Below are 24,774 nucleotides of genomic sequence, written 5' to 3' on the forward strand. Positions count from 1 at the left end.
CAGGAAATTCAGCAAGCACTCTGTAAACTTCAGTGAGCACATCAGATCAGAGTATGAGAATGTGTGACATCCTTAGAGGAGCCTCAGTGCAGCTAATTCTGCTCAAATGAAAAGGCTTCCCACAGATGCTTCCTGTACTCATTTTCTCAGTTAGTTGGGTCATATTCAGGGCAAATGCACCCTATTTACTTTCTGGCCTTATTGTGAATGATTCCAAAATGGAAACGGAGCAGAGAGTTTCAACAACTAGACAAAACTACCATTCTTATTCACTTTATAGGCAAAAGTAACTTGTATTTGATTCTGTTTAATGGTAAGAAGAGTTGATCACCCTTTATTAGTTCAGTTTTATTGTCCTGTAGTGTTATAATCCAGAAGCTTGCCTACATGAAGGATGATTGGAATACAAAAGCCACGATGGTTCGCCAAGACTGGTTAGCTCGTCAGCAAACAAATAACCAATTGTATTTCAGGACAGAATAAATATTTAATCTAGTAGAAAACAAAGTGTTTTTGGTTGACGTAACCAACCTTTGAATGTAGTCTCTGAGAGGGACCACCTTATCAGAACACAGATAAATAAGGGACTGACATCAAATATGATTTAAATCATTTGTATTATACTGTAGAATGAATGTCAGTATTTTGCTACATACATGTGTTTGTATTTATATGTAAATAATAAATATACACAGTACACACACACATATATTATGTGCACAAAAACTTTTATTTTGGACGCCATGAATTGCTTGACAGCACTGTAATTGAGGTGGAGGGTTATTCCAGACTGCGCTAGGCGGCGCTGTGGAGCGTTATATGTCTATTATCACAAACCCGAAGAAGACTATCCCTTTTTCCGTAAACAGCAGAAATGTTGCATTATTTCTGACAGATATAAATTAAGATATGCGTTGTCGGTGTGTAAATAAATATTGACCTTCTATTTAATAAACCTGCGCCTTACATTTAGAAGACGTTTTTTTTCAGAGCGTTCTCTGGGATCAGAAGACATGAGTCACGCGACTTGTAAACACCCAGGAGGATGACAGACAGACTGTCATGAGTTTGACTGGGTCTCTTCATCTTCAATCACTTTACGTGTCATTTAAAACCTTTGTTCCTGCATATCAAGCCGACTTGAAGGATGCAGAAATGAAGATGTTGATATTCTGCAGACTTCTTCAGCACTAGATATTTGTAAATGTGACTGTGCCTTATCAAGACGACAATGACTGTTATCATGAAGGCAAACAGGTCCTACAAACTTGTGGTGCACAAGAAGGGCTTTGGAGGGAGCGGTGAGAATATTCTCGATGTTTACAAACTGAATTCGGTTAAGTTTATGACACTGGCTCATTTAACATCGCATCTCTTTACACTCACTCTTTCTCCACAGAGGATGAGCTGATGATGAATCCTAAAGTCTTTCCTCACGTTAAACTGGGGGATATTGTTGAGATTGCACATCCAAATGATGAGTACAGGTGAGAGGACCGTTCTTTCTTTTTTCTTTCTCTATTTTAAACGCCATTGCAGCTTCTAAGGCTATATTCATGGCGAGAATAAAGTGCAATCAATCAAAGGAAGACTAGAAAAGATGTTTAAAATGTATTTCTTCTAGAAATCTAAGAACCATGTTCGGATTTACTTGATTAAAAACTTTTTCAAAAGTATCAGAGAGGAGATTTCTGCTAACATATATATATATATATATATGTATGTGTGTATATGTATGAAGAGTTTGGCTTCAAAACGACGTAATAAATCAATTTTGATTGAGTAAAAATTAGTTTTCTTTACCAAGAATGTGGCAAGATGAAAATCACTTTTTTTCTGCTGCAAACTTTCACATAGCATCTTTAGGTTATGATAACATTTAACATTTTAATCTAGGTTTTGATTTTCAAAGATTTATTATAAAATTCTATTTTTTCTATATACAGCCTCTGGACTAAAAATATGTTCATTAGTAATCACTCCCAAAATGTATTCAACAGGTCATCTTGTTAATGCTTTAAATTAATTACAGCAATAAAATTAAATGTAATCATTAACAAGAACATGAACAACAATATCACTGTAGAGCACAGAAATTCCAAAATGCCATTTTCCTTACATTCAACTTCCAAAAGTGCATTTATTTGTGCCATGTTACATTCATTTAGTTGACTATTGCTGTGTGCTGTATTAACAAAAACATAAATGGCATTAATAAAAACGCAATATCACGTTCATAATCGAATGCAATTCATCTAATGAACGCGATATAGCATAGCTTGTCAGTGATATGGCTCTGTGTATTAAATACATCTGCATAATTTCTAACTGAAACCACATAATGGAGTTTTATCAGTAATATTAATCACAGAACTGGCTGATGAGATGCGCATGGCAATCACGTGAGATTTATCGTGGAGCCCTTGTTTGTTGATCACAAAGTATAAAGTAGATGAGGAAAACTAGGATTCCGGGTGTATTCAAAGCATCGCCATTGCTGCATAGAGTGTGTGGAATGGTGCGCTGTGATTGGTTGAGGAGAAATATCACATTCTGCAAAAAAGGGAGACTGGCGTTTGTCACGGTTTGGAAAAAAGGGAGAAAGCATGACCTAATAACTCTACGAATATCGCATTTTTAGTTAAAATTAAAAATGTACTTTTCAGTACTTACCAGATACAATACAGATTTTTTTAATGGCGCTTACTGCTAATGTGTGTGTGTGTGTGTGTTAATATACTTTAAATAAAATATTTTTCATGATTTACACAATAATTAAATCTTATATAGATATATTATAATTAAACTTATCAACAATTTTTTACATTTTATAATGAAAACTAAAACAAACAAAAATATATATAAAAACTATATAAACTACATTAACTACATATTAAGAATATAATATTAATATAATTTAAGGTCAATCTCAAAAATGTGTCTGCAGATATTTTACATTTCCTCCTATAAAAAGTTATCTAACCTGAAATGTTTTAAAACGTGTGTGTGTGTGTGTGTGTATATATTCATATACTTGAAATAAAATATTTAAAGAAAATCAATCATCAAAATGACATATACAACAAAATAACTAAAACTTGAACTAAAATAATAAAGAAAGCAAGATGTCAAAATAAAAACGAATTCTGAATATTAATAAAACAACACTGTTGTCTTATATATTGTACATTATTGTATATTGCCTGGCATATTGGTAGCACTTTATTTTACATACTATTTTTATAACTTTTTTATAACAATGATAATAACTGGGTAATAATTAGATACTATCCCTGAACCTACCCTAAACCTAACCTTAATCCATGTAGTTACCTTGTACTACCCAATACTTTATTGGATAAGTCCACTGTAAGCAAAAACAAAGTGTAACTGGTATATTTTTGTATGAACTGATAATATCTGTGTGTCTACAATGTCTTTGTCCTCAGTCCTCTGCTGCTGCAGGTCAAGAGTTTGAAAGAAGACCTGCAGAAAGGTGAGTTTTAAATTAGCGCTTCATTTTCTGTACTAGTAACTATTAATCGGCTATATCTCAGTGTTCATTTTCTCTTCTTCCGTTAACAGAAACTATCAGTGTAGATCAGACAGTGGCTCAGGCCTTCAAGCTTCGCGCTTACCAGGACGTCATCATCAATATTGTGGACCCAAAGGTATTTTATATGGAAATATTGTCCTTCTATTTTATATACACACTATAGTCACAATATAGCACAGCCTCTCATACCTTGTTACCTCAATTCTCCATTGACATTTAACAGGACGTGACTTTGGATCTGGTGGAGCTCACCTTTAAAGATCAGTATATTGGACGAGGAGACATGTGGAGACTGAAGAAGAGCTTAGTGAGTAGATTAGATTCAAATCAGCATGGGATGTTTATTTTCGATGCCTTGCGGTGATCTTTATGTTTCCGTGATGTTCTTTCAGGTGAGCACGTGTGCGTATGTGACACAGAAAGTAGAGCTTGCTGGGATCAGGTAACAACATCCATTATTAGAGGCCGTCTGGAATACTTGATTCTGATTGGTCAGTTTCAGTATTTTACAACCATATTTTTTGAAAGAAATTAATACTTTATTCAGCAAGGATGACAGTAAAGACATTAAAAATGTTAAAATATAGTAAATGCTGTTCTATCAATTTCTACAGAAATATGAAGCAGCACGACTGTTTTCAACACTTATAATAAGAAATGTTTGTTGAGCAGTAAATCAGCATATCAGAATGATTTCTGAAGATCATGTGACACTGAAGACTGGAGTAATGATGCTGAAAATTCAGCTTTGCATCACAGGAATAAATTACATTTTAAAAACAGCTTTTACTATACTTTAAAACTTTTAACTTTTAACTTGTGACTTTTACTTCTAAATAGGGATCGACCGTTATGCATTTTTCAGGGCCGATACCGATTATTACAGATCAAGGAGACCGATAACCGATAATTTGAACCGAAATGAAAATTTATGTCAAAATTAAGAATAAAAAGGCCTCTGACAAAGACTCTCTTTAAATTATTTTAACACATCTTTAATTCTGAGAACTGTTCATAATAACAACATTAATATTAATAAAAGTGGGACCTCAGTATGTTTCATGATTAAGCTATGGATATTTTACTACAGCTAAACCACGCCGATAATTGGTCGACCCCTACTTCTAAACCTGAACCCAAACTTTTCAACAGTAGTGTATGTCTAACCAAAAGAATCGTTTTATTATGGTTTCAGGGCCCAGGCCAGTGAATTGTGGGTAAAAGGAGAGAAGGTCACTTGTGGCTACATTAGTGAAGATACAAGGGTGAGAAAGTCTCTCTGGAAATTCAGTTTGTTTTACTATCCCATCTCTCTTTCTATATATTTTTATTTCCGCATGTTTTCTCCATCCAGGTGGTGTTCCGGTCCACCTCTGCAATGGTTTATATATTCATTCAGATGAGCTGTGAGATGTGGGACTTTGATATTTATGGTAATTATTATAATTTTTTAAGCATTATCTATATTTGAAGAGTAAATCTGTTATTTCAGGTGATTTAAGCTACTGACTGATCACCATTCACAGGTGATCTTTACTTTGAGAAAGCTGTTAATGGTTTCCTCTCGGATCTGTTTGCCAAATGGAAAGTGAGTGTTAAGTTTAGTAACATTATCTGCACGGTATAGCTGAATACGAACATGTTCTTTGGCATTATGGGATTGTTTTTGTTCAAATGTAGCCTCTTTTCTAGGAGAAGAATTGCAGCCATGAGGTTACAGTGGTGCTGTTCTCTCGTACCTTCTACTCTGCCAAATCACTGGGTAAATGTTTCAGATTTAAAACTTGCTTGGGTCGTATGATTTGAATAATAATAATTATTATTATTATGTGTGTTTTTTCATGCAGAAGAGTTCCCAGAGATCCAAAGAGTGTCAGTTCGACAAGACCACGAGGGACGCTATTATGAGGATTTCTACAGGTCCAGAAGTTCACTAAGCATTAAGAATGGCAGCTTTGTACTAGTTCAAGCAGCAGTCCTTATTTTCCTTCTCTTGCAGGGTGGTGGACCAGAATGAAAGGCGCGATGAGTGGATGTCTCTACTTATCACTATTAAAAAGCTCTTCATACAGTATCCTGTGCTGGTGCGTCTCAAAGGAGCTGGTGCGTATGCAGTTCTGTACACACACACACAAACACACACACACTCTTCTGTAAGATATCTATGATAAGATTGTTTTGAAAGACTGCATTTAAAAAAAAAAATTATATTGTAAAATATTATAACAATTAAAGAGGACATTACACAGTTTCTGCTAATCTTGAGTATACAGTAGTGTTGCATCCTTCATATCTCTTTGATAAGCCTTTAGTTTTATCAGATTTACAGCTGTACCGCTTCTCTCTGAAAAGAGTCGAGCTTGGAGGCGTGTCGTGGGCGGAGCTAAAGAGTCACAAGCTAGCACAGGATCCTCTCGACAAAAATAAAATAGCAATAAAACTTTACTGTCTTAAATGAACTGTGGCTAACGAGTTAATGAATGAAGCACAATGATGGGCTGCTCTTGCTCTCGCTGTGGTGGCTGTGTGTGTGCGCTCTTTCTGGAGAAGTGCCCTACAAAGAATCCCGCCCTTTATGATGTCATACAGGGCCATACTCAACAAAAAAAACTTTCCATAACTAATACAAACCCTGAAGGAGTTTAGTTTATATGTCCACACATATACATATATACTTATATAACTTGTTTATTTTATTTTTATGTATGTTTTAATTATGAATGTGTATTTCATATTTCGTTTTTATATGTTCATACTTCATATTGCAGTGTATTGAAAATAGAATATTGTTTAGAAAATGTCATTTATTATTATTATTTTTTATTGTTTTTTTTTTGAAAATGCCATTATTTTGTGTGAGAGTCTTAGATTGACATACGCATTTTGTTAATGTCTCAATATTGCAGATGGATTCCTGTGCGGGAGCAATTCCACGGCTGCTCAGGGGAATTATCTGGAAGCTATCAACTTGTCTTTCAATGGTTTGTATTTGTGTAATTGGTCTATAGTCCCACAGCACTATAGTAGAGCTGTTTGTGCTGATATCAGTGTCCTGTCTTGTCTCTTTCAGTCTTTGATAAGCACTACATCAACCGTAACTTTGACCGTACGGGTCAGATGTCAGTGGTCATTACTCCAGGAGTGGGTGTGTTCGAGGTGGACCGCTTGCTCATGATCCTCACCAAACAGCGAATGATTGACAACGGTCAGTGAGCGTGCTGTACATTCACTGTTTGTATTGTGACACAGAGCGGTGTGGTGTGCTAATGGTCTCTTCCTGACAGGCATCGGTGTAGATCTGGTGTGCATGGGAGAGCAGCCCCTCCACGCTGTTCCACTCTTCAAGGTTGGTAAAGACCATATTACGTTTGGCATTTGAGCATGAAATAGATCTGAATGTTTTAATACTACTAAATGGGATTATTGTTCTTTTTTATTATATCATTTTATTAGTTACATAACCGTACAGTGCATGGAGACTCTAGAATTGGTGATGACTACAACCTGCCACACTGGATCAACCACAGGTGAGATTTGAGAGTTATTGCTACCGACTGCTCGGTGGTTGCTAGGGTGTAATAACTACCCAATACACCTTAACAACCACCGAGCAGTTGGTAGCAAGTTAGAAGAGCCCACCCTCAACTCTCAATCTTATAGGGTTGGGTTTGTCCTTTTATCAAAAATTTATGTTTTATGCATTAAATAGGGCTATATAAATAAAATAGATCCACAATAGCGGTAGTTAACTTTAGAATAATTTCTGATAGATATATCCTAAATCTAGACAAGCGCTGTGTTGTGTCATCTGTTTTACTATAGAGAAATAAACTACTTTTGTATGGTAAAATATACCTCTCAGGGCAATAATAATAATAATAATACAATTTATTTAAACTTTATTATTTTTATAATTATTACTATTGTTATTTTAACAGATATAATTTGATTCATACTGTGTACAAGTTATTTGTGCAGCACCTTGTTTGACAAATAATTAAATGCAGTGTTTTGTTTTAAATTAATTAATTATATTTATATACTGATTTTATATATATATGTAGATATGTAGATGTATAGCTAGATTACTGTTATTTTATTTTAAAATGTTAGTTACATGAATTAATTTCATTACACAATATTTTTGATTATACATTTGTAATAAATCAGAAAAAAATATAACAGAAAACAGAATTTGGGGAAGAATCTAGACAGATTTAATGAGGCGTTCAATTAAAAGGTAGCTCACTCTGTGGAGTTTACTTGTAAGCAAATTATGTTTACATTTTTGAAGTATAACAAACATGTGGTATTCATTTCCTTCCCAAGTACTGGTATGAAATTAATATTGTAATAATATTTTTGGCCATATCAGCTAGCCCTGAAAAAAACACACACAAAACAAACACATGTATAGGTTAATGCAGGTGAGCTCACTTTATTCAATCTGAATCTACAGCTTTTACACATCAAAGAGCCAGAACTCATGCAGCTGTTTTACACCACGGATCAAGCTGGCTGGAAAAAAGGTTAGAAATATTACACTTTAACTGACAGCACCTTGTGAATTTGTAACATTTTTATTGTGAGAACAACTTGATGTTTGTAAAACTGCTAATGAAGTTGCTCTCGCTCTGATGTCTTTTCATTTGAAGGCTCATGCTGAGAAAGCTAAAAGCAACAAAGAACATTGTAAGTAGGTCACTAGGAGGTTTTTTTGTTTTAGTTCAAGTTTATATAAGGGTTTGCTGTGAACTGACTTGAGCTGGATTTCTCTTTCTCAGCTCTTGGTGCACCAAAAAATGTTGAGAACAGCCTCCCTCTCCAGGTGGACTATGATGCGCATGACGCTCAGGTCTTCAGGCTTCCTGGACCTTCCAGATCCCAGAGGTCCACCAACTTCAGGTACATTAAACAAATCCAAATCCTGTAAACTCTTTCGTTTTTTGGGTGAATCATTACTTAAATTATGACTGTAGAATTAGAAATCTGCTTGTGGATGGAAAGACACTAGATCAGATTAGTGATGCACCAAAATTAACCAAAAATATTTGCCTAAAAATTAATTTTGGTGGGCCAAAATTATTGAAGGAAATGATGACTTTAATTATTGTGTGTTTTGATAATATGCATTTTGACAGTATGGCAGGGTCCATTCCATATGGATACCAGGACTGGGTTGACAATATTGATTTGAATAGATATTTATTTAGTTTTTAGTTTACATGTGAACAAAACGTCATGAAAAATGATTTGAAGCATCCCTCTGATGCAATAGTCGCAATAAGCTCTGTACTCTACTTTTGATATGAAACAAAGTCTCAATTTTCAAAATCCTGTGAATTTTATAATGAAATTCAAACAATAAATACAGTTTTAGCACTCTATTGTAGCGTGACAGAACTATGTAGAGCCTCAGTTAAAGCGACACATGAATAAACATCAGAAGGTATGTTGAATCTATGAGACTATGGCAAGTGTGAGTATAGATGAACTTATATATCTTGTTTAATTAATAGTGGGAGGAGTCACCATCAGCTGACCGTCAGCTGATGGCTGGCTGTCTCGCTGTGGTCTGCCTACATTCAGTCGCTCAAACTACATTTAGCCTCTGATCATGTGTGTCAGGTCGAGTCGGGAGAGGGAATCAACCAGCAGGAAAAGTTGGGGCTCGACGGATGTTGGTGGAGGTGTAGTGGGCATCTCTCCCCCTCCCAGGCCTACAGGACTTGAAGAACAGAGGAGCTTGCCATCAGATGACAGTCTGAGCCACGTCTCCAACATCCTGCTCATCCCGCGCCCGGCTCAGGGCCAGTACGAGGTCAGCAGCTCCCTGGGGTACACCAGCTGCACAAGAGGTACAGAACCCATCAGAGTGCACCTGTGTGTTGATGTAGACTGAAACATCTGGTTGATGTTTGCTGCTGCTCGTCGCTCTCACTGTTGCAGAATTGCTAGAAAAGATGGTAGATTCCCAGAGGGACTCCAGTGCCCCGGGCCGCTTCACAGTGGGAAGCGCTGAGTCCACCCTGCACATACGGCCGGGCGGTTACACGCCCCAGAGGGCTCTCATCAACCCGTTCGCCCCCTCACGCATGCCAATGAAACTCACCTCCAACCGCCGCCGCTGGATGCACACATTTCCTGTGGGTAAGTGATACACATGAAATGCTTGCTTCTGATCCGTCAGTCTGCATCCTGTGGTCAGATATTCAGCATATGGACAGTGCTGGGTAGTAACCGATTACATGTAATCTGAATCGTGTAATCATATTCCAAAAGATGATATTACATTTCAAAATATTCAGACTAGAGTCTGTTCTCTACATGTTTTTGTGTAATGTTGTGTGGATGTTCAAGGTCCTTCTGGAGAGGCAATCCAAATCCACCATCAGACGCGACAGAACATGGCAGAGCTGCAGGTTAGTGAGCAGAGAGACCCGGCTCGTACCTCTGCCGAACTGCTAGAACTGGCCTATCACGAAGCTACGGGAAGGTCAGTCGCATACACATGAGTGAGAGGTTCTTTGGAATGGGAAAATGGACCACTGTGATAAAGTTAGAGACTAATGATGGTGTAAATGTGTGTTTTAGCAAGCGGACAATATCCCGTCATGTAGGAGAGAATGGACTGTATATCACTGGAGTTCCTGATAATGTCTCTGGAAGCCCAGCAAGTAGCAACAGCACTGGTGCCTTATTTTCTTCTATTTAACCTACTGTTATACAGTGGCCCTGAAAAAAGATATTTAGACTGTTTATGAATAACTCTTAATAGCTGATTCTTTTTAGTGAATCAGAAATATATAGTAAGTTGTAGTCTGATTCCCAAATATAATGTCCCAAATCAAGAACTAACAAGTCCCAAACAAATGACTCTTGTGACCTTGTTTTCTTGAATCAAAACCCATGCAGTGTGATTGATGTAGTCTGATTCCTGAATAAATGACTCTTATGAGTTGGTCCTTTGTAGCAAATGAAAGAAACAAAATGCCGCTGGTAGAGACTGATCCCCAAACAGATCACTTTTATGAGTCGTTTCTTTGTGGCACAATGTGACCAGTGTAGTCCAAGACCCAAACAAATGACTCTTGTGACCTGGTTCTTTGTTTTGAATCAAAAAACCTGCAGCATGACTGGTATAGTCTCATTCTGGAGTAAATGAACTTAAATGAGTTGGTTCTTTGTAGCAAATCAAAGACATACAACACAACTTGTGTAGTCTAAGTCCCAAACAAATGATGTACTTGTCCCAAACAAATGATGTTTTTTTTTGTTTTTTTTGCAGCGATTCAGAAAACATGCAGCGAATCAATCTGGTCCATTTACCTTTTTTGAAAGGGGTCAAATTATGCTCTTTTACAAAGTCTTGGTTTGGTTTTGGGGGTGTACTTGAACAGGCTCTCATACTAGGTTGTTCGGAAAAACATTATTTTTCACATATTTTATGAAAAAAACACCTCTCCCGCCAGTCTGGCATGAACAGCTCAAATAGGTCTTGTATCAAATGAAGGCCCACCTTCTGAAATATGAAATGTGCTGTGATTGGTTAGCTGGGACAGTGTTGTGATGACTGGTTAACTGGGCCAGTGTGTGTTATGTTTGGTTAGCTGGGTCAGTCTGTGCTATGATTGGTTAACTGGGCCAGTCTGTGTTATGATTGGTTAGCTGGGTCAGTCTGTGCTATGATTGGTTAGCTGGGCCAGTCTGTGTTATGATTGGATCGCTGGGTCAGTCTGTGCTATGATTGGTTAGCTGGGCCAGTCTGTGTTATGATTGGTTAGCTGGGTCAGTCTGTGCTATGCTTGGTTAGCTGGGTTAGTCTGAGCTATGATTGGTTAGCTGGGCCAGTGTGTGTGTTATGATTGGTTAGCTGGGTCAGTCTGTGCTATGATTGGTTAGCTGGGCCAGTCTGTGTTATGATTGGTTAGCTGGGTCAGTCTCAGCTATGATAGGTTAAATGGGCCAGTCTGTGTTATGATTGGTTAACTGGGCCAGTATGTGTTATGTTTGGTTAGCTGGGTCAGTCTGTGCTATGATTGTTTAACTGGGCCAGTCTGTATTATGTTTGGTTAGCTGGGTCACTCTGTGCTATGATTGGTTAGCTGGGCCAGTGTGTGTGTTATGATTGGTTAGCTGGGTCAGTCTGTGTTATGATTGGTTAGCTGGGCCAGTCTGTGTTATGATTGGTTAACTGGGTCAGTCTGTGTTGTGATTGGTTAGCTGGACCACTGTGTGATGCGATTGGTTAGCTGGACCATTGTGTGTTATGATTGCTTAGCTGGGTCAGTCTGTGCTATGATTGGTTAGCTGGACCAGTGTGTGTTATGATTGCTTAGCTGGGTCAGTCTGTGCTATGATTGGTTAGCTGGGCCAGTGTGTGTTATGTTTGGTTAGCTGGGTCAGTCTGTGCTATGATTGGTTAGCTGGGCCAGTGTGTGTTATGTTTGGTTAGCTGGGTCAGTCTGTGCTATGATTGGTTAGCTGGGTCAGTCTGTGTTGTGATTGGTTAGCTGGACCACTGTGTGCTGTGATTGGTTAGCTGGGACAGTGTGTGTGATGACTGGTTAACTGGGCCAGTGTGTGTTATGTTTGGTTAGCTGGGTCAGTCTGTGCTATGCTTGGTTAACTGGGCCAGTGTGTGTGTTATGATTGGTTAGCTGGTTCAGTCTGTGCTATGATTGGTTAGCTGGGCCAGTGTGTGTGTTATGATTGGTTAGCTGGGTCAGTCTGTGCTATGATTGGTTAGCTGGGCCAGTCTGTGTTATGATTGGTTAGCTGGGTCAGTCTGTGCTATGATTGGTAAGCTGGGCCAGTCTGTGTTATGATTGGTTAGCTGGGTCAGTCTGTGCTATGCTTGGTTAGCTGGGTCAGTCTGTGCTATGATTGGTTAGCTGGGCCAGTGTGTGTGTTATGATTTGTTAGCTGGGTCAGTCTGTGCTATGATTGTTTAACTGGGCCAGTCTGTGTTATGTTTGGTTAGCTGGGTCACTCTCTGCTATGATTGGTTAGCTGGGCCAGTGTGTGTGTTATGATTGGTTAGCTGGGTCAGTCTGTGCTATGATTGGTTAGCTGGGCCAGTCTGTGTTATGATTGGTTAGCTGGACCACTGTGTGATGCGATTGGTTAGCTGGACCAGTGTGTGTTATGATTGCTTAGTTGGGTCAGTCTGTGCTATGATTGGTTAGCTGGACCAGTGTGTGTTATGATTGCTTAGCTGGGTCAGTCTGTGCTATGATTGGTTAGCTGGACCAGTGTGTGTTATGATTGGTTAGCTAGGTCACTCTGTGCTATGATTGGTTAGCTGGGCCAGTGTGTGTTATTTTTGGTTAGCTAGGTCACTCTGTGCTATGATTGGTTAGCTGGGTCAGTCTGTGTTGTGATTGGTTAGCTGGACCACTGTGTGATGCGATTGGTTAGCTGGACCAGTGTGTGTCGTGATTGACAGCACTTGGCGCCTGGTCAGAAAATGTAATGCCCCTTACCATAGGGGCATGGTAAGGGGCTGCTGCGAGTTTCAGTGTATATTGAATTTCAGTGTATCATCAAAATCAAATTAATTTGAGCGTGATTTAAACCTGGATGGTTGTAACCACTTTTTGATGCTCAAACAGCAACATTACAGACTAATTAAAGTTGAAAATGTGAAAAAGCATCATAGGACCCATTTTATTTCTATTATTACATTGTCTGGTCATCAAATGACTGTTCTTTATGAAACCAGACTTTGAGTTCACATTCTTGTTACTGCTCTTGCTTTTACAGGAACACCAGTGAACCGTAGTTCCTTTGAGGATTACTCCAGTCCAGATCCGAGTGAGTTCCTCCCCATCATTGAAGATACTCACTCAAAAACATTTCCAGTATCCATTCACTTTCTCATAAAAATTTAAATATATACCCTCAGACATTTGTTAGAGGCAATTACTTAAATACAAACATATTTCAAAGGGAAGGGGGTTTGGGCAGGAAATCTGGAATCTATTGTTGAATGATTTAAGGTATCAAAGTCTTTCCTCATATCTTTTGATTTTTAGCACTTTTGGGTTAGGAACCTCAAATTAGGTGTGTCCACAAGTGAATTACTGTCCTTTATCTCCTTTATGTTTGGGTATCTCCTTTATGTTTGGGTATCTTGAGCCAGTGCAGTAGATCATACACTGTGTGCACAATTATTAGGCAAGATGTATTTGAGGATTAATTTTGTCATTGTACAACTACAGTGCTCTTGGTCAATCCAAAATGTTAACAAACCCTCAAATCTGAACATTTAAGTAGTAAAAGTGAAGTTTTGCCATTCTTAAGAGAATATCTACATGTACACCATTATTAGGCAACTATTAGTGTGCAGAATTATGCAACTAAATGAAAAACAAAGATTTTCCCATCTCACTCACCTATTTACAAATAAACAATGTCAAAAAGAAAACCTCAGTGACCAATATAGCCACTCTTCTTTTCGATAACAGTCACAAGCCTTCCATTCACGGAGTCAGTCAGTTTCTTGATCTGGTCAGAATCAACAATATAGGGTGTTGATCTCCTTAGGCCACACCGTACCTCGTTACACAAATACACATCACCTGATATGCATTAAATACAATAAGCATTCAAGTTTATAAAGCTTAGACTTGGAAATTATGAATAAAATTATGATATGGTCTAAATAATCACTTGCCTAAAAATTGTGCACACAGTGTATACATGGAGTTGATTAGCTGTGTTCATGGTTGAAAGTTTGATGAACGAAAAAGGTGGTCCACAACCTCTGAGGGAATTCACTATTCAGTTGCGCCACTTTGTTATTACCTGAATCTTGTTCACACCCCACCCGCAGTTTAACAGATTAATATTTTTTTATTATTAGGGTGTAACTAGTGTTGGCTAAGCTAGCAGGCTAATTAGCTACTGATATTCACAAATAAGAATTGAACATTTGTTCCTTTAGTATTTCTTGGGTGTAGGCTAAGCTAACACATTAATTGGCTGGTCATATTCACAAAAAAAAAAAAAGAATTTAATATTTGTCCTGTTAGAGTGTAAACGGTGTAGGCTAAGCTAGCACGTTAATCTGCTAGTGATATTCACAAATAAAAATTGAATATTTATTCCATTAGAGTATAAAGGGTGTAGGTTAAATTAGCACACTAACCGGCTTGTGATTTTTCAAAAATAAGAATGAAACGCTTGTTTGAATAGGGTGTAGGCTATAAGCTAGCATGCTGATTAGCTATTGATATTCACAAATAAGATGTATCTAGCATATATAGCTGACAGGAAAACAGTGGTAATAACTGAATCAGGTGCTATAGCTTAAACTAAATATTTCTAGCAATGTGCGCAATTCATTTAGTGAATTCCACCTCAGATTTGTATGGGATTTCTGGCTTTCTCTCTGTACCATCTTTTCCCAGGGATTTCACTATTTCCAAAATTCCCTTTCTCTCTAATCAAGTATCAAACTTCAAGTCCCTCCCACTCATAAGCTTTGCAATCCTCAATAAAATCACCAATCGCGAGAATGTTAAATCACACTGCCGCACTCAGATTCTCACGCATGCCTTGCCTGAATGCTAAGAGTACTGGTCGTCTTTTCTGTGTTCTGTGTTGTACAGATGGCCTTTCACACGTATTACTCATCAGTGATGTCATGATGCTCACAGTGCCTTTAGTGCATGTTAATATTGCACGTAGTGTTTACTGTAATTTCAGTTCAATTACAACAATGATGGTAACACACTTCCTTTTTCTTTTCCCACATTCTCTTTCTCCTTGTTCTGCGTGTTGGTATGTGTCTGTCTGCCTGAAACTGTTCACCTTCTGCTCTTCTGCCTCTTTCTCTCTCAATCTGTCTGCTAATTTTCAACCGGGCCTGACGTGTGAATGTGTATGAATGTAATCTGTTGCGTCCATGTGGTACGTTTGTCATGCGCTATGGGGTGCTGTGTGTGTGTGTGATGGGGGTGCCCCTGAAGTCCTGCTGCTGTCTGCCCCTCCGACAGTGCCTAGTTTTTGCTGCACGGTCGGGGTGGACTGGAAGTCCCTTACCACTCCCGCCTGTCTCCCCCTCACGACCGATTACTTTCCCGACCGTCAAACCCTGCAGAATGACTACACGGAGGGCTGCTATGACCTGCTGCCACACACGGACCTGGAGAGGTACAAAGACTTTAGGGATTGGGTGGTATAGGTCAAAAAATGACTTTTTTATATTTGTTGTACTATGCGTATGCACTATATACACTGCCTGGACAAGAAAAACTCACTGTTTGGATTTAAAGTAGCAAATACTGAAGTCTTGGATTATTATGCAATGATTAATATGTACTTGGCATGATTGTTTGGCAACAATACTTTCAACCCTAACTGATATAGTGCATAGCTTTTTATTTTTTAAACAACCATGTTGGGAGACATACTCATGTACAGTAGATATTCCAGGATCGATTTTAAAGGGTGCTTTGATTCAAGATCTACAAAAGATATACAAGGTATCTTTTTTTACATCTCAATATATACCAGATCTCGGCCAAACATTAATGCAACTCTTGATAGAAATAAATGTTTTGGTGATGTTGCATGACATTGACAAAATGGTACAACAATGAATGCACAATGTTATCATTATGTTATCTTAAAATATTAAGTATTTGCTTATTCAAATACAATCAGTGACAATTTTGGCCTGGAAGTGTATATATCGGCTGATGTAGAGTACAACAGTTGGCTTCTAGGAGTAAAAATGCCATTCATTTTCTCCATAGGAGAATTGATTTTAACTGTAGCTTTAAACCTTTAATACAGACCTATTGTGTACTACGAGGTTGTTAATGGTATATGCTTTTGCTAAAGCCATCAGCCCCCATTATTTCATCTTTTTAAATAATCATATTTGTTACTGTTTTATAACTGATAATCATGATTCAACAAATAAATCTCCACCAATCCAAGAACTAAAACAAGAAAATTTTGCCAAAAGAGCGCTTTAGCACCTGCATACTACCATGAAGCACTGAGAAAGAGTCTGGCTAGAAAAATGCTAAATTCTCTCAGCTATTCTCAGACTTTTATGTATATTGAAGATCTAAGTCCGAAATGAATACCCTCCATCATTTGTAGGCGTGACGATGAGTCTCCAGTGATGATGGCCCATCAGGTGTTTGAAGAGTTCATCTGTCAGCGTCTGATGCAAGGCTACCAGATCATTGTACATCCTAACAGGAAGCCACAGCCGGCTATAGCCCCGCCCCTCAGCAGCAGCCCCCTTTATTCCCGAGGTACATCCCCTACTGGACGCCCCACAGCTCTGCAAACTAGTTTGGATTTAAAAAAAAACAGACTTGTTATAAATCACACTCTGTTGTAATGTAGGTGAGAGATTTAAAGGTGTGTTTTTCAGCGCTGGTGTCTCGGCGTAAACCAGAGGAGGAGGAGAGTGTTTACTGGCTCAGTATGGGAAGAACCTTTCATAAAGTCTGCCTTAAAGATAAGATCATTACTGTCACCCGCTATCTCCCAAAGTCAGTTTATCTTCTTTAGTCATTCAGTTTCAAGTTAATGTCATTTGTGCTTCTAGAAATGCCCAAAAGTGTGTTTTGTGTGTCTTTAGGTATCCCTACGAATCCACACAGATTCAGTACAGCTACAATCTGTGCCCTCCACATGCAGACGCCCACTTCCTTCCATTTTGGGTGGAGTTCAGCCACGAGCGTCTGGAGGAGTACAAGTGGAACTACCTGGACCAGTACATCTGCTCTGCTGGCTCAGAGGACTTCAGGCAAGTGGCTTTACTAGCACCACGGCTCAAAATCTACATAGACAGATGCCCATAAGAAACCAATCCTCTCTCTTCCACAGTCTTATCGACTCTCTGAAGTTTTGGCGGACGCGCTTCTTGCTGCTGCCAGCGGGCGGAGCCAGGCGCGTGGCGGACGGTGAGGGTCACTGGGACGTGTATGGGGAGGGAATAGGGGCAGGACGAGATAGCCTCTCTGGCACTGGGGACTGGTCTCTTTTGGATGGATTTATCCGCTTTTTGGAAGGCCTGAACAGGATTCGTCGGCGTCACCGATCTGATCGAATTATCCGCGTGAGTGCACAGCTACAAGATAAGCACAAATTAGTAATTAAAGAGATAAAACTACCCATCATGGTAATACAATAACAATTGATCTGTTATTTACAGAAAGGAGCCACCATTAAAGGCCTGATGGTGACAGGATCCCTTTCACCCTGCAACCCAGAACCTATAGCACCCCCCGTGGGCAAAAAGTGCACCTCTGCCCTCTCTGCGCTTCTGGAGCTGGATCAGACACAGAAGTGAGTTGTGCAGGCAAATTTCGGGACACCAAACAAAGTAAAATTCAGCAGTGCAATGTGAAACAATTTTGCGTGCCAGAAACAATGAGATTTGGACTTTTCTCTAGTGCCGCATATGGTTTTATAAAATGCCAGAGATTCCAGGCTTTTTTCTAATGCTGGTGAGATGTCTTCGATCTGCAGGAGTTTAGAAGAGCAGCAGCTTGCTGCTCAGCATGGTGGGAAATCATGTGGTCCTCTCAGTGATGCTGCCAGCGTTGCCCTAACAACCACCTATGTTGACAGCCCCCGTAAGGTGAGAGCCTGAGGCAGACTTTCGTCCAGTTCCTGGCTTCCTGCGTGTCTCTTTGTGCTCTTTGAGTGGGAAACAGAGCTATTATATTTCTACAATGTCTATTGCTTGCCGGCTTATTGATATACTTTTGTCAAATTTTCACTTTTGTCTGCTTGGTTTAAGGACTGATCACAGTATTTGAAACAGAGTTAAAAGCTGGTATTAAAGGTGCACTAAGCGAGGTGTAAACACGCCCACACCCCAACAGGACCTCGCCCCTATTTTGATAACTCCCCCTCATAGGCATACACAACCCTGGCAGCGGCGATGGTGGATCTGCCATGCCTGCCAACAGCAGCATATTCAAGCAAAAGCCAACACAGAAAAGTTGTGTGAAAAAGCAAGATAAACGTAACTCACCTATCAAGAAGAAACAAAGCAAGCGTCCGAGTCCAGGCCTTCCCGCTCCTTCAGTTCTCTCCACCGCTGGAAAGCTGCTCTGATATTTATGGGGGTCCTACCTCTTGCCTGATTATAACCTTTTTTAAATATTTTGTTGCTTTGAAATATAATTTTTCGCCTCGCTATCTATAATCGATCTGCTGATATCCGTCATGTGTGCTCACTCGGCGCTCTCTTCTCCCTATCTTTACTAGAAATGCCCCTTAGTGCTGATTGGATGCGAGTGTGTTTTGTGACTCGGTCTGACGCTGTGGTCAAAAGCTTTTATAAAAAAAATTGCTTAGTGCACATTTAAATGCAATTATTTAAAAATGCCACAATAATGTAATATTGGGGGGTTAATGTGTGATTACTTGTATATAGTGTCATTAATGCAATTCAAAAAAATTTATGCAAATGACGTCACTATTTTTCATTTAGATTTTTTTAAAAATCTTCCTTTTGTCTCAGTCAGTATTAAATCATGGTTATTGTTTGCAGAGGGTTTATGTTTTCTTGCTTCTTCCTTGCCTCTTTTAATCTTTGCCTCTTCCTCTTCCATTACGGCCTTGCTCTTGCTCTGTTCTCTGGGGTCCATTTTCTCTCTTTCTGGTGTTTTTCTCCTCTAACATGCTGACAGGACGCTGCCTTCATTTTGGACTTTATTCGTAGTCCACGTTCCTCCTACACCTGTCACTCTCAGGTCAGTCAATGCCCTCTCTCTGCTTTGTGAGAGCCGTCTGTATCTATTAATGCACGTACAGTGTGTGCATACAAACCATGTGTGCATGCCTGCATACTAGTCGAACCTCTCACTGGCATTAAAATGTGAAGGTTGTTCCTATTTGGTGTTTTTGTAGTCAGAGTGGTAATGAAGAGTCATTCCTGTTTGTCTGTGTACCCATATTCAATATAACAAAATGTGAAAGCAATATTAGATTCACTTCATTTAACATCTTAACCACTATGAGTTCTGCTGTATTGTTGGACTGCATCACTCCTGTTGGCCAGTGAAAGAATGCATGTGCACTTTTCATTCAATCTCACTGCACATCCTGAGCTCATTATTGGAGTACTGCTTATCTCACATAGCCAGATTTTTGTCTAGTGGCATACAGTAGCTGTTCCACATTGCAGCTAATTCTGGCCAGGAGCAGATGGGAAGAGGCCATCTGACCAACAAGTAAAGCCAGTCTTCACATTTTGCTTTTTTTTTAATACATGATATTTAGTGGCCGGTATATCTAACACTTATGATACCAAAGTAATGGACAAGCTATGTCAGATGCATTCCTGCTAGTCAGATGGCATGAATATATCTTTATATTTTGCACCCTTGTCAGTCCTGTGTAGAGCTGTTTTTAGACTTGTTTGCATGATGATTTATATCTTCAAATGTAAGAGTTCTTGTGCATGAAAGTGTAAAGGAGCACTGCATTTCTAATGTTGTATCTGACACATCCCCACTGGGTTCCTCAGCTGCCAGCTGAACAGGTTCCAGCCAATCACATTGAGGGTGGGTTGTCAGACAAAGGAGGAAACCAACCAGGAGAGAGAACATCAGCTACATCCCAAGCCACAGGAGACCCAACCCTAGGCACTGGTGGAGAGACTGGGTAAGAGGATGCCTTAATTTATTCCAACTTTCACAGCATGGCTTCGTACATTTAAATCAGGAAGTTCCACTTTCATAAAGGTCCAGTGGATTAAGCCTTTCCTCATCTTCCACACTAATGGAGATCCTGGAAGCCATTAAGCATCCCACGTGAGAGTCTTTTAATCCTTAATTATTTATTAGTGTTCTGTTATGTCACCCATGTCTGATATACATTGACTTCCTGTGCTTGCAGCACTGGAGTGCAGCTTTTGCCAGAGCAGAGGGGCCTGCCTCCCAACTGCTTTGTCAGTGCTGAGGTTGTACATTGGCTGGTCAGCACCGTGGAGAATGTTGCCACACAAGGCATTGCAGTAGAAATCATGCAGGTAAAATTGAGAACATTGCAGAAGTCACAGTGGCTTGTGTTTGTATTGTAAATCTTGAATCCCCCTCCATGACACTCCTATAGAAAATGCTGGATGAAGGTCTGATAATGCATGCCTCCGGTGATGCCATGCGGACGTTCGTTTATGGGTTCTACCTCTACCGGATTGTCGACAAGGACTATGAAAAGGGTAAGAACTGAATTGACTGTCAATATTATTTGTGTAGGGGTTGCCAAGTTTCTGCAGAGTAGGTTGCTGCTAACTTTTCCTACTGTATCCAGCTGTATCAAGGGAGATTCACACTCACAGTGATTTGCAACTGGACTTCATTTTCAATGAGAATATGCAATATGCAATATCTAGTGTGCACAAGAACAGCCACTTTATACAGTTGGATACTGCAGAGAATGATCGCCTACTAGAAACCAGCAGCACAGTGATACTATAACCTCCAGTGATATCAGTATTAAGGTTGCAGATCCTGTGAGCATATCCTTGCAGATCCTGAATCCCATTGTTATCATGACTGTGTCTTGGTGCTTCATGAAAACAGAGCTCTATTCCCTGCAGCTTCTACGACTCAGCTGCCCCCAGCGGGAGCCAGTGTATGGTCAGCTGCAGCTTTGGAGGACTTAGCCCTGTTTCAGAGGAAGTGGTTCGAGGTGGCCTTTGTTATGGAGGAACGTCGGCCTTGTGACCTACCTGCCTTCCTCCTCCCCTGGTTGCCCAGCCGGCCAGCCTCGTATGCAAGTAGGCATAGCTCCTTCAGCCGCAGCTTCGGTGGACGCAGCCAAACTGCTGCACTGCTAGGTACACACAGCCGGCTCTGACGCCAGAGCAGCCATGCTCCGGACCTTAAAGCAGTATGCCACACTCCCTCCCCCGAAAGTTCTGGAAGGCTAGTTGAGTGAATGAGTCACACAAAGTCAAATCATTTCTTTGCATATTACTAAAACATTCAGATACCATCTATGCCATCTACTAGTCAACCTAACATCGATTGGAAACTTTCACAACTCAGCTAACATATAAAGATCAACAACATCACTGAGTGACTGTAACGCAACACTAAATTCTTCTTAGAAAACATCAAGCTAAGGTTTTGATCCAACCACTTCCATCAAGTGCAAGATGCAAGTCTAATCATCTGACTTTGTGTGACTCTTCTCCATTCCGGGACTGCATGCTGTTATAGAAAAGTAGTACGTCTTTAGTTCACCCTGTTCATTCCCACAATGCCCAAATCATGTTGATTACATCATGATTCTCTTTCTAACTGATCTAGACAGTGTTTGCAATTCTGCCATAAGCCATCAATTGGTTTTGACGGTACTTACCTCTCCAAATAACATGGTTACATGTATTCTACCCAGTCAGGGCACAAATTGCTTTGCAAGCTGTTCCAATCAGAGCATGGACTGATGCCCCAATACACCAATCAAAGCGCTGTGTTGGGTGGGCTATAATTATGTCTTATACACCAGTAGTGCATGCTGTGGTGAAGTATTGGCTGTGGTCCAGTAGTGCTGTGGTATGGGTTCTTCCTGCTCTCCTCCATCTGTCATGTTGTCCCGCTAGATGTATGATGTTCCTGCATTGTTCTCAAACCTGAGAAAAAGCTTTTCCTCAATGCCATTGCCTTTCTGACTTTACTGCACTCAGCTTTCAGTGTTTTCCTGCCATAGAAGCTTCATACATCATACCTGCCTTTAATACACTGCTAGATCTTAGAATGATTGGTTCAATTCATTCTCAATGTCCGTTTCACTAACTGCCATAAACTCTTTTATCGCAATCACTCTCCATTGACCCATTAAAGGTTTCCCATTTCTCATTTCATTCTTTTGGCAATTTCTACTCTTCCTCGCTCTGTTATTGCCCCTCCTCTCTCAGCTGCCACGGTTCCAGAGCAGAAAACAGTCACCTTGGACGTTGATGTGAACAATCGCAGTGATCGGACTGAATGGTGCAGTTGCTATTACCATGGAAACTTCTCCCTCAGCGCTGCCTTTGAAATCAAGCTGCACTGGATGGCTGTTACTGCAGCCGTACTCTTTGAAATGGTAAGCGTAGGATGAGTATAGTTAAAATCCTGAATAATTGAGGACTATCCAGCAAAGTCAACCAGAAACAAGTAGTTAACTACTATCAACTAAGGGTGCAAACATAACATCTAAGGTTGAGACATAGTCCTGTAGCACTGGACTCTTCTTTTTCAGGTGCAAGGGTGGCACAGAAAGGCGGCATCTTGTGGGTTCCTGCTTGTACCTGTGTTGGAGGTGCCCTTTGCTTTGTCATCGTACCTGTATGGTGACCCACTCCGTGCTCAGTTGTTTATCCCCTTAAACATCCAGTGCCTGCTAAAGGAGGGCTGTGATAGCCTGTTTGAGGGTGAGGACAAAGTAACAGATTGAATGGTGTGATGGTTGTAGAAGTCTGAAAATCCCCAAATGTGATATCCTAGATACTTAGTGCACAAATATTAGTTAAATAGTCTGTTTTGGTATCTAATGACCTTTTAATATATTTATGATCATCAGTTCTCTCATCTTGGATGGATTCTTTCACAAAATTTCTCACAATATCTTGTGGAATTACCTTTTGTCTTTTAATGTTAAGTAAAAGTATGATATCCTCCATTATGACGCTGCTTTACTTGTTTAGGGTTTGAGCCAGAGACATACTGGGACAGAATGCAGTTGTTTCAGGAGGCCATACTCTTCAGGTAAAGAGAGCATAAAATATTCTATTTCTCAAACTTAGGGGTTACCGATTTGAACACACTTGAGTGCATCTAATTTATTTCTAGTGTCTATTTATCTAGGTGTAATGGTCTTGTGTTTGTCCTCATAAAAATGAATTCCTTTTTTCATTTAAGATTTGGCTTTGTTCAAGACAAATTCTCAGCATCAGCTTTTAACTTTCCATCAGAGAACAAACCTCAATACATCCATGTAACAGGTACAAGCTTTTTTCAATGATATAAACTAAACTAGCCCTGCTTTTTTACGTTTGTATATCTCTTTGTCTTGGTCTATTGCGATCACTCGGGAATGTTCATCTTTTTATCCAGGTACAGTTTTTCTTCAGCTGCCTTACTCAAAAAGGAAATACTCCGGTGGACAGCGGCGACGGCGTAACTCCGCGAACTCCTCCAGTCAGAATCTATTTGGTTCTGAGGAGCGAGTGGGCTACAATTGGGCTTACAACACCATGCTGACCAAAGCCTGGAGGACTGGCGTGCTGGGGGACGAGAAACTGGCTGACCGCCTGCTGCGAGATTTCACAGACTTTTGTGCAAACAAGGATAATCGACTGGTGATGTACTGGGAAAGCTGTGTTGAGAAAATGAACGCAAGTGCCCCTTAAGATAAGACAGTGGAGGAAAGGCAATAGATACTGTGTCAGAGAACACGGAGACTGTCAATTGACATTTCACAGAGATACTGTAAGATGTTGAAACATTGTGTACATGTTAGGTATAGTTCCCTTCACATTATACTAATGGGATCAGTTGCAGTTGCTTTCAAATGAGGATCCTTTTCAGCTGACTGATCAGAGATTGCATTGATTCTGATTCGGTTCTGTAAAACTAAAGGTGGGCGGAGTTTGCAAAAGTTATTTTAATATCAGGTCTTACATTTAAAAAATAATAATAATAATAAAAAAACACTTTATCCCATCGATGTACATTTGCATGAGACTGGACCTATGGTTATATTTGGATAAAAGGTTTTGAATATTCTCAGAATTAATAGCAAAAGTGTTGAGATCGGTTATACTCCAAGACAATCAGTGTGTTTGGGACATAAATTGTATTCTTCAGCAAAATAATAGATCTATTAGATACAATTTTAATTACAATATCCCCAAGGTCAGGTTGATCCTATTAAGCCCGAGTGTTATAATGCAGTAAACTGCATTTCATCAGCAGTAGCACTGCAGGAACATCATCCAGAACCATGAATAAAAACTTGACCTTTGTTCACACTTAAAAGAGTCAAGTCCAAGCATTTTGTCTGAAAAAGTATTATTCAGCAGGAATTTCCATGCATCCCATCATCCTTTAATCATCAGTCTTTAAACAGACAGAAGCATCGCTTCATTTGAATGCGGAAGAGTTGCTTGTCGCGCGCACGCGCGCTGTGCCGCTGCATTGAACAATGCAGCAAACCTCACTGCGCAGGTGCACGGCTGCAGG

The 24,774-nt window shown here is 39.7% G+C and overlaps 1 protein-coding gene across 6 annotated transcripts; it reads left to right on the forward strand.

Moving 5' to 3' along the window:
• The first annotated feature begins 798 nt into the window (after positions 1 to 798).
• LOC128021354 (GATOR complex protein DEPDC5) lies at positions 799 to 24,255 on the forward strand. Of its 6 annotated transcripts, none has more exons than XM_052608468.1 (42): positions 825 to 1,301; positions 1,400 to 1,487; positions 3,450 to 3,496; positions 3,586 to 3,671; positions 3,780 to 3,863; positions 3,949 to 3,998; positions 4,752 to 4,821; positions 4,911 to 4,989; positions 5,083 to 5,144; positions 5,249 to 5,318; positions 5,404 to 5,476; positions 5,556 to 5,659; positions 6,463 to 6,537; positions 6,627 to 6,761; positions 6,841 to 6,902; positions 7,010 to 7,083; positions 8,016 to 8,085; positions 8,212 to 8,248; positions 8,341 to 8,461; positions 9,185 to 9,414; positions 9,506 to 9,706; positions 9,917 to 10,052; positions 10,151 to 10,248; positions 13,322 to 13,372; positions 15,532 to 15,715; positions 16,676 to 16,833; positions 16,956 to 17,076; positions 17,166 to 17,333; positions 17,414 to 17,645; positions 17,742 to 17,875; positions 18,059 to 18,170; positions 19,231 to 19,293; positions 20,070 to 20,206; positions 20,287 to 20,355; positions 20,441 to 20,573; positions 20,657 to 20,762; positions 21,144 to 21,383; positions 22,467 to 22,636; positions 22,793 to 22,964; positions 23,238 to 23,298; positions 23,452 to 23,534; positions 23,647 to 24,255. In XM_052608468.1, the coding sequence occupies exons 1-42, from the start codon at positions 1,232 to 1,234 to the stop codon at positions 23,940 to 23,942; spliced, it is 4,812 nt and encodes a 1,603-aa protein (XP_052464428.1). In that variant the 5' UTR covers positions 825 to 1,231; the 3' UTR covers positions 23,943 to 24,255. The 6 variants fall into 6 exon arrangements, with proteins under 6 accessions (XP_052464431.1, XP_052464428.1, XP_052464429.1 ...); XM_052608469.1 differs by having other exon boundaries at positions 15,559 to 15,715; XM_052608470.1 differs by having other exon boundaries at positions 826 to 1,301; positions 21,144 to 21,323.
• Positions 24,256 to 24,774: the final 519 nt, after the last annotated feature.

This window comes from Carassius gibelio, chromosome A10 (assembly GCF_023724105.1).
Source record: "Carassius gibelio isolate Cgi1373 ecotype wild population from Czech Republic chromosome A10, carGib1.2-hapl.c, whole genome shotgun sequence".
In the NCBI taxonomy this organism is placed as follows: domain Eukaryota; kingdom Metazoa; phylum Chordata; class Actinopteri; order Cypriniformes; family Cyprinidae; genus Carassius; species Carassius gibelio.

What these genes read in the sequence shown, in the direction of transcription:
- LOC128021354 (XM_052608468.1), top strand. Translation starts at nt 1,232, where the DNA reads ATGACTGTTATCATGAAGGCAAACAGGTCCTACAAACTTGTGGTGCAC. An exon ending in TCAAGCTGGCTGGAAAAAAG is followed by an intron (nt 8,086 to 8,211) that starts GTTAGAAATATT and finishes TTTCATTTGAAG; the next exon opens with GCTCATGCTGAGAAAGCTAA. An exon ending in GGCACTGGTGGAGAGACTGG is followed by an intron (nt 20,207 to 20,286) that starts GTAAGAGGATGC and finishes ACTTTCATAAAG; the next exon opens with GTCCAGTGGATTAAGCCTTT.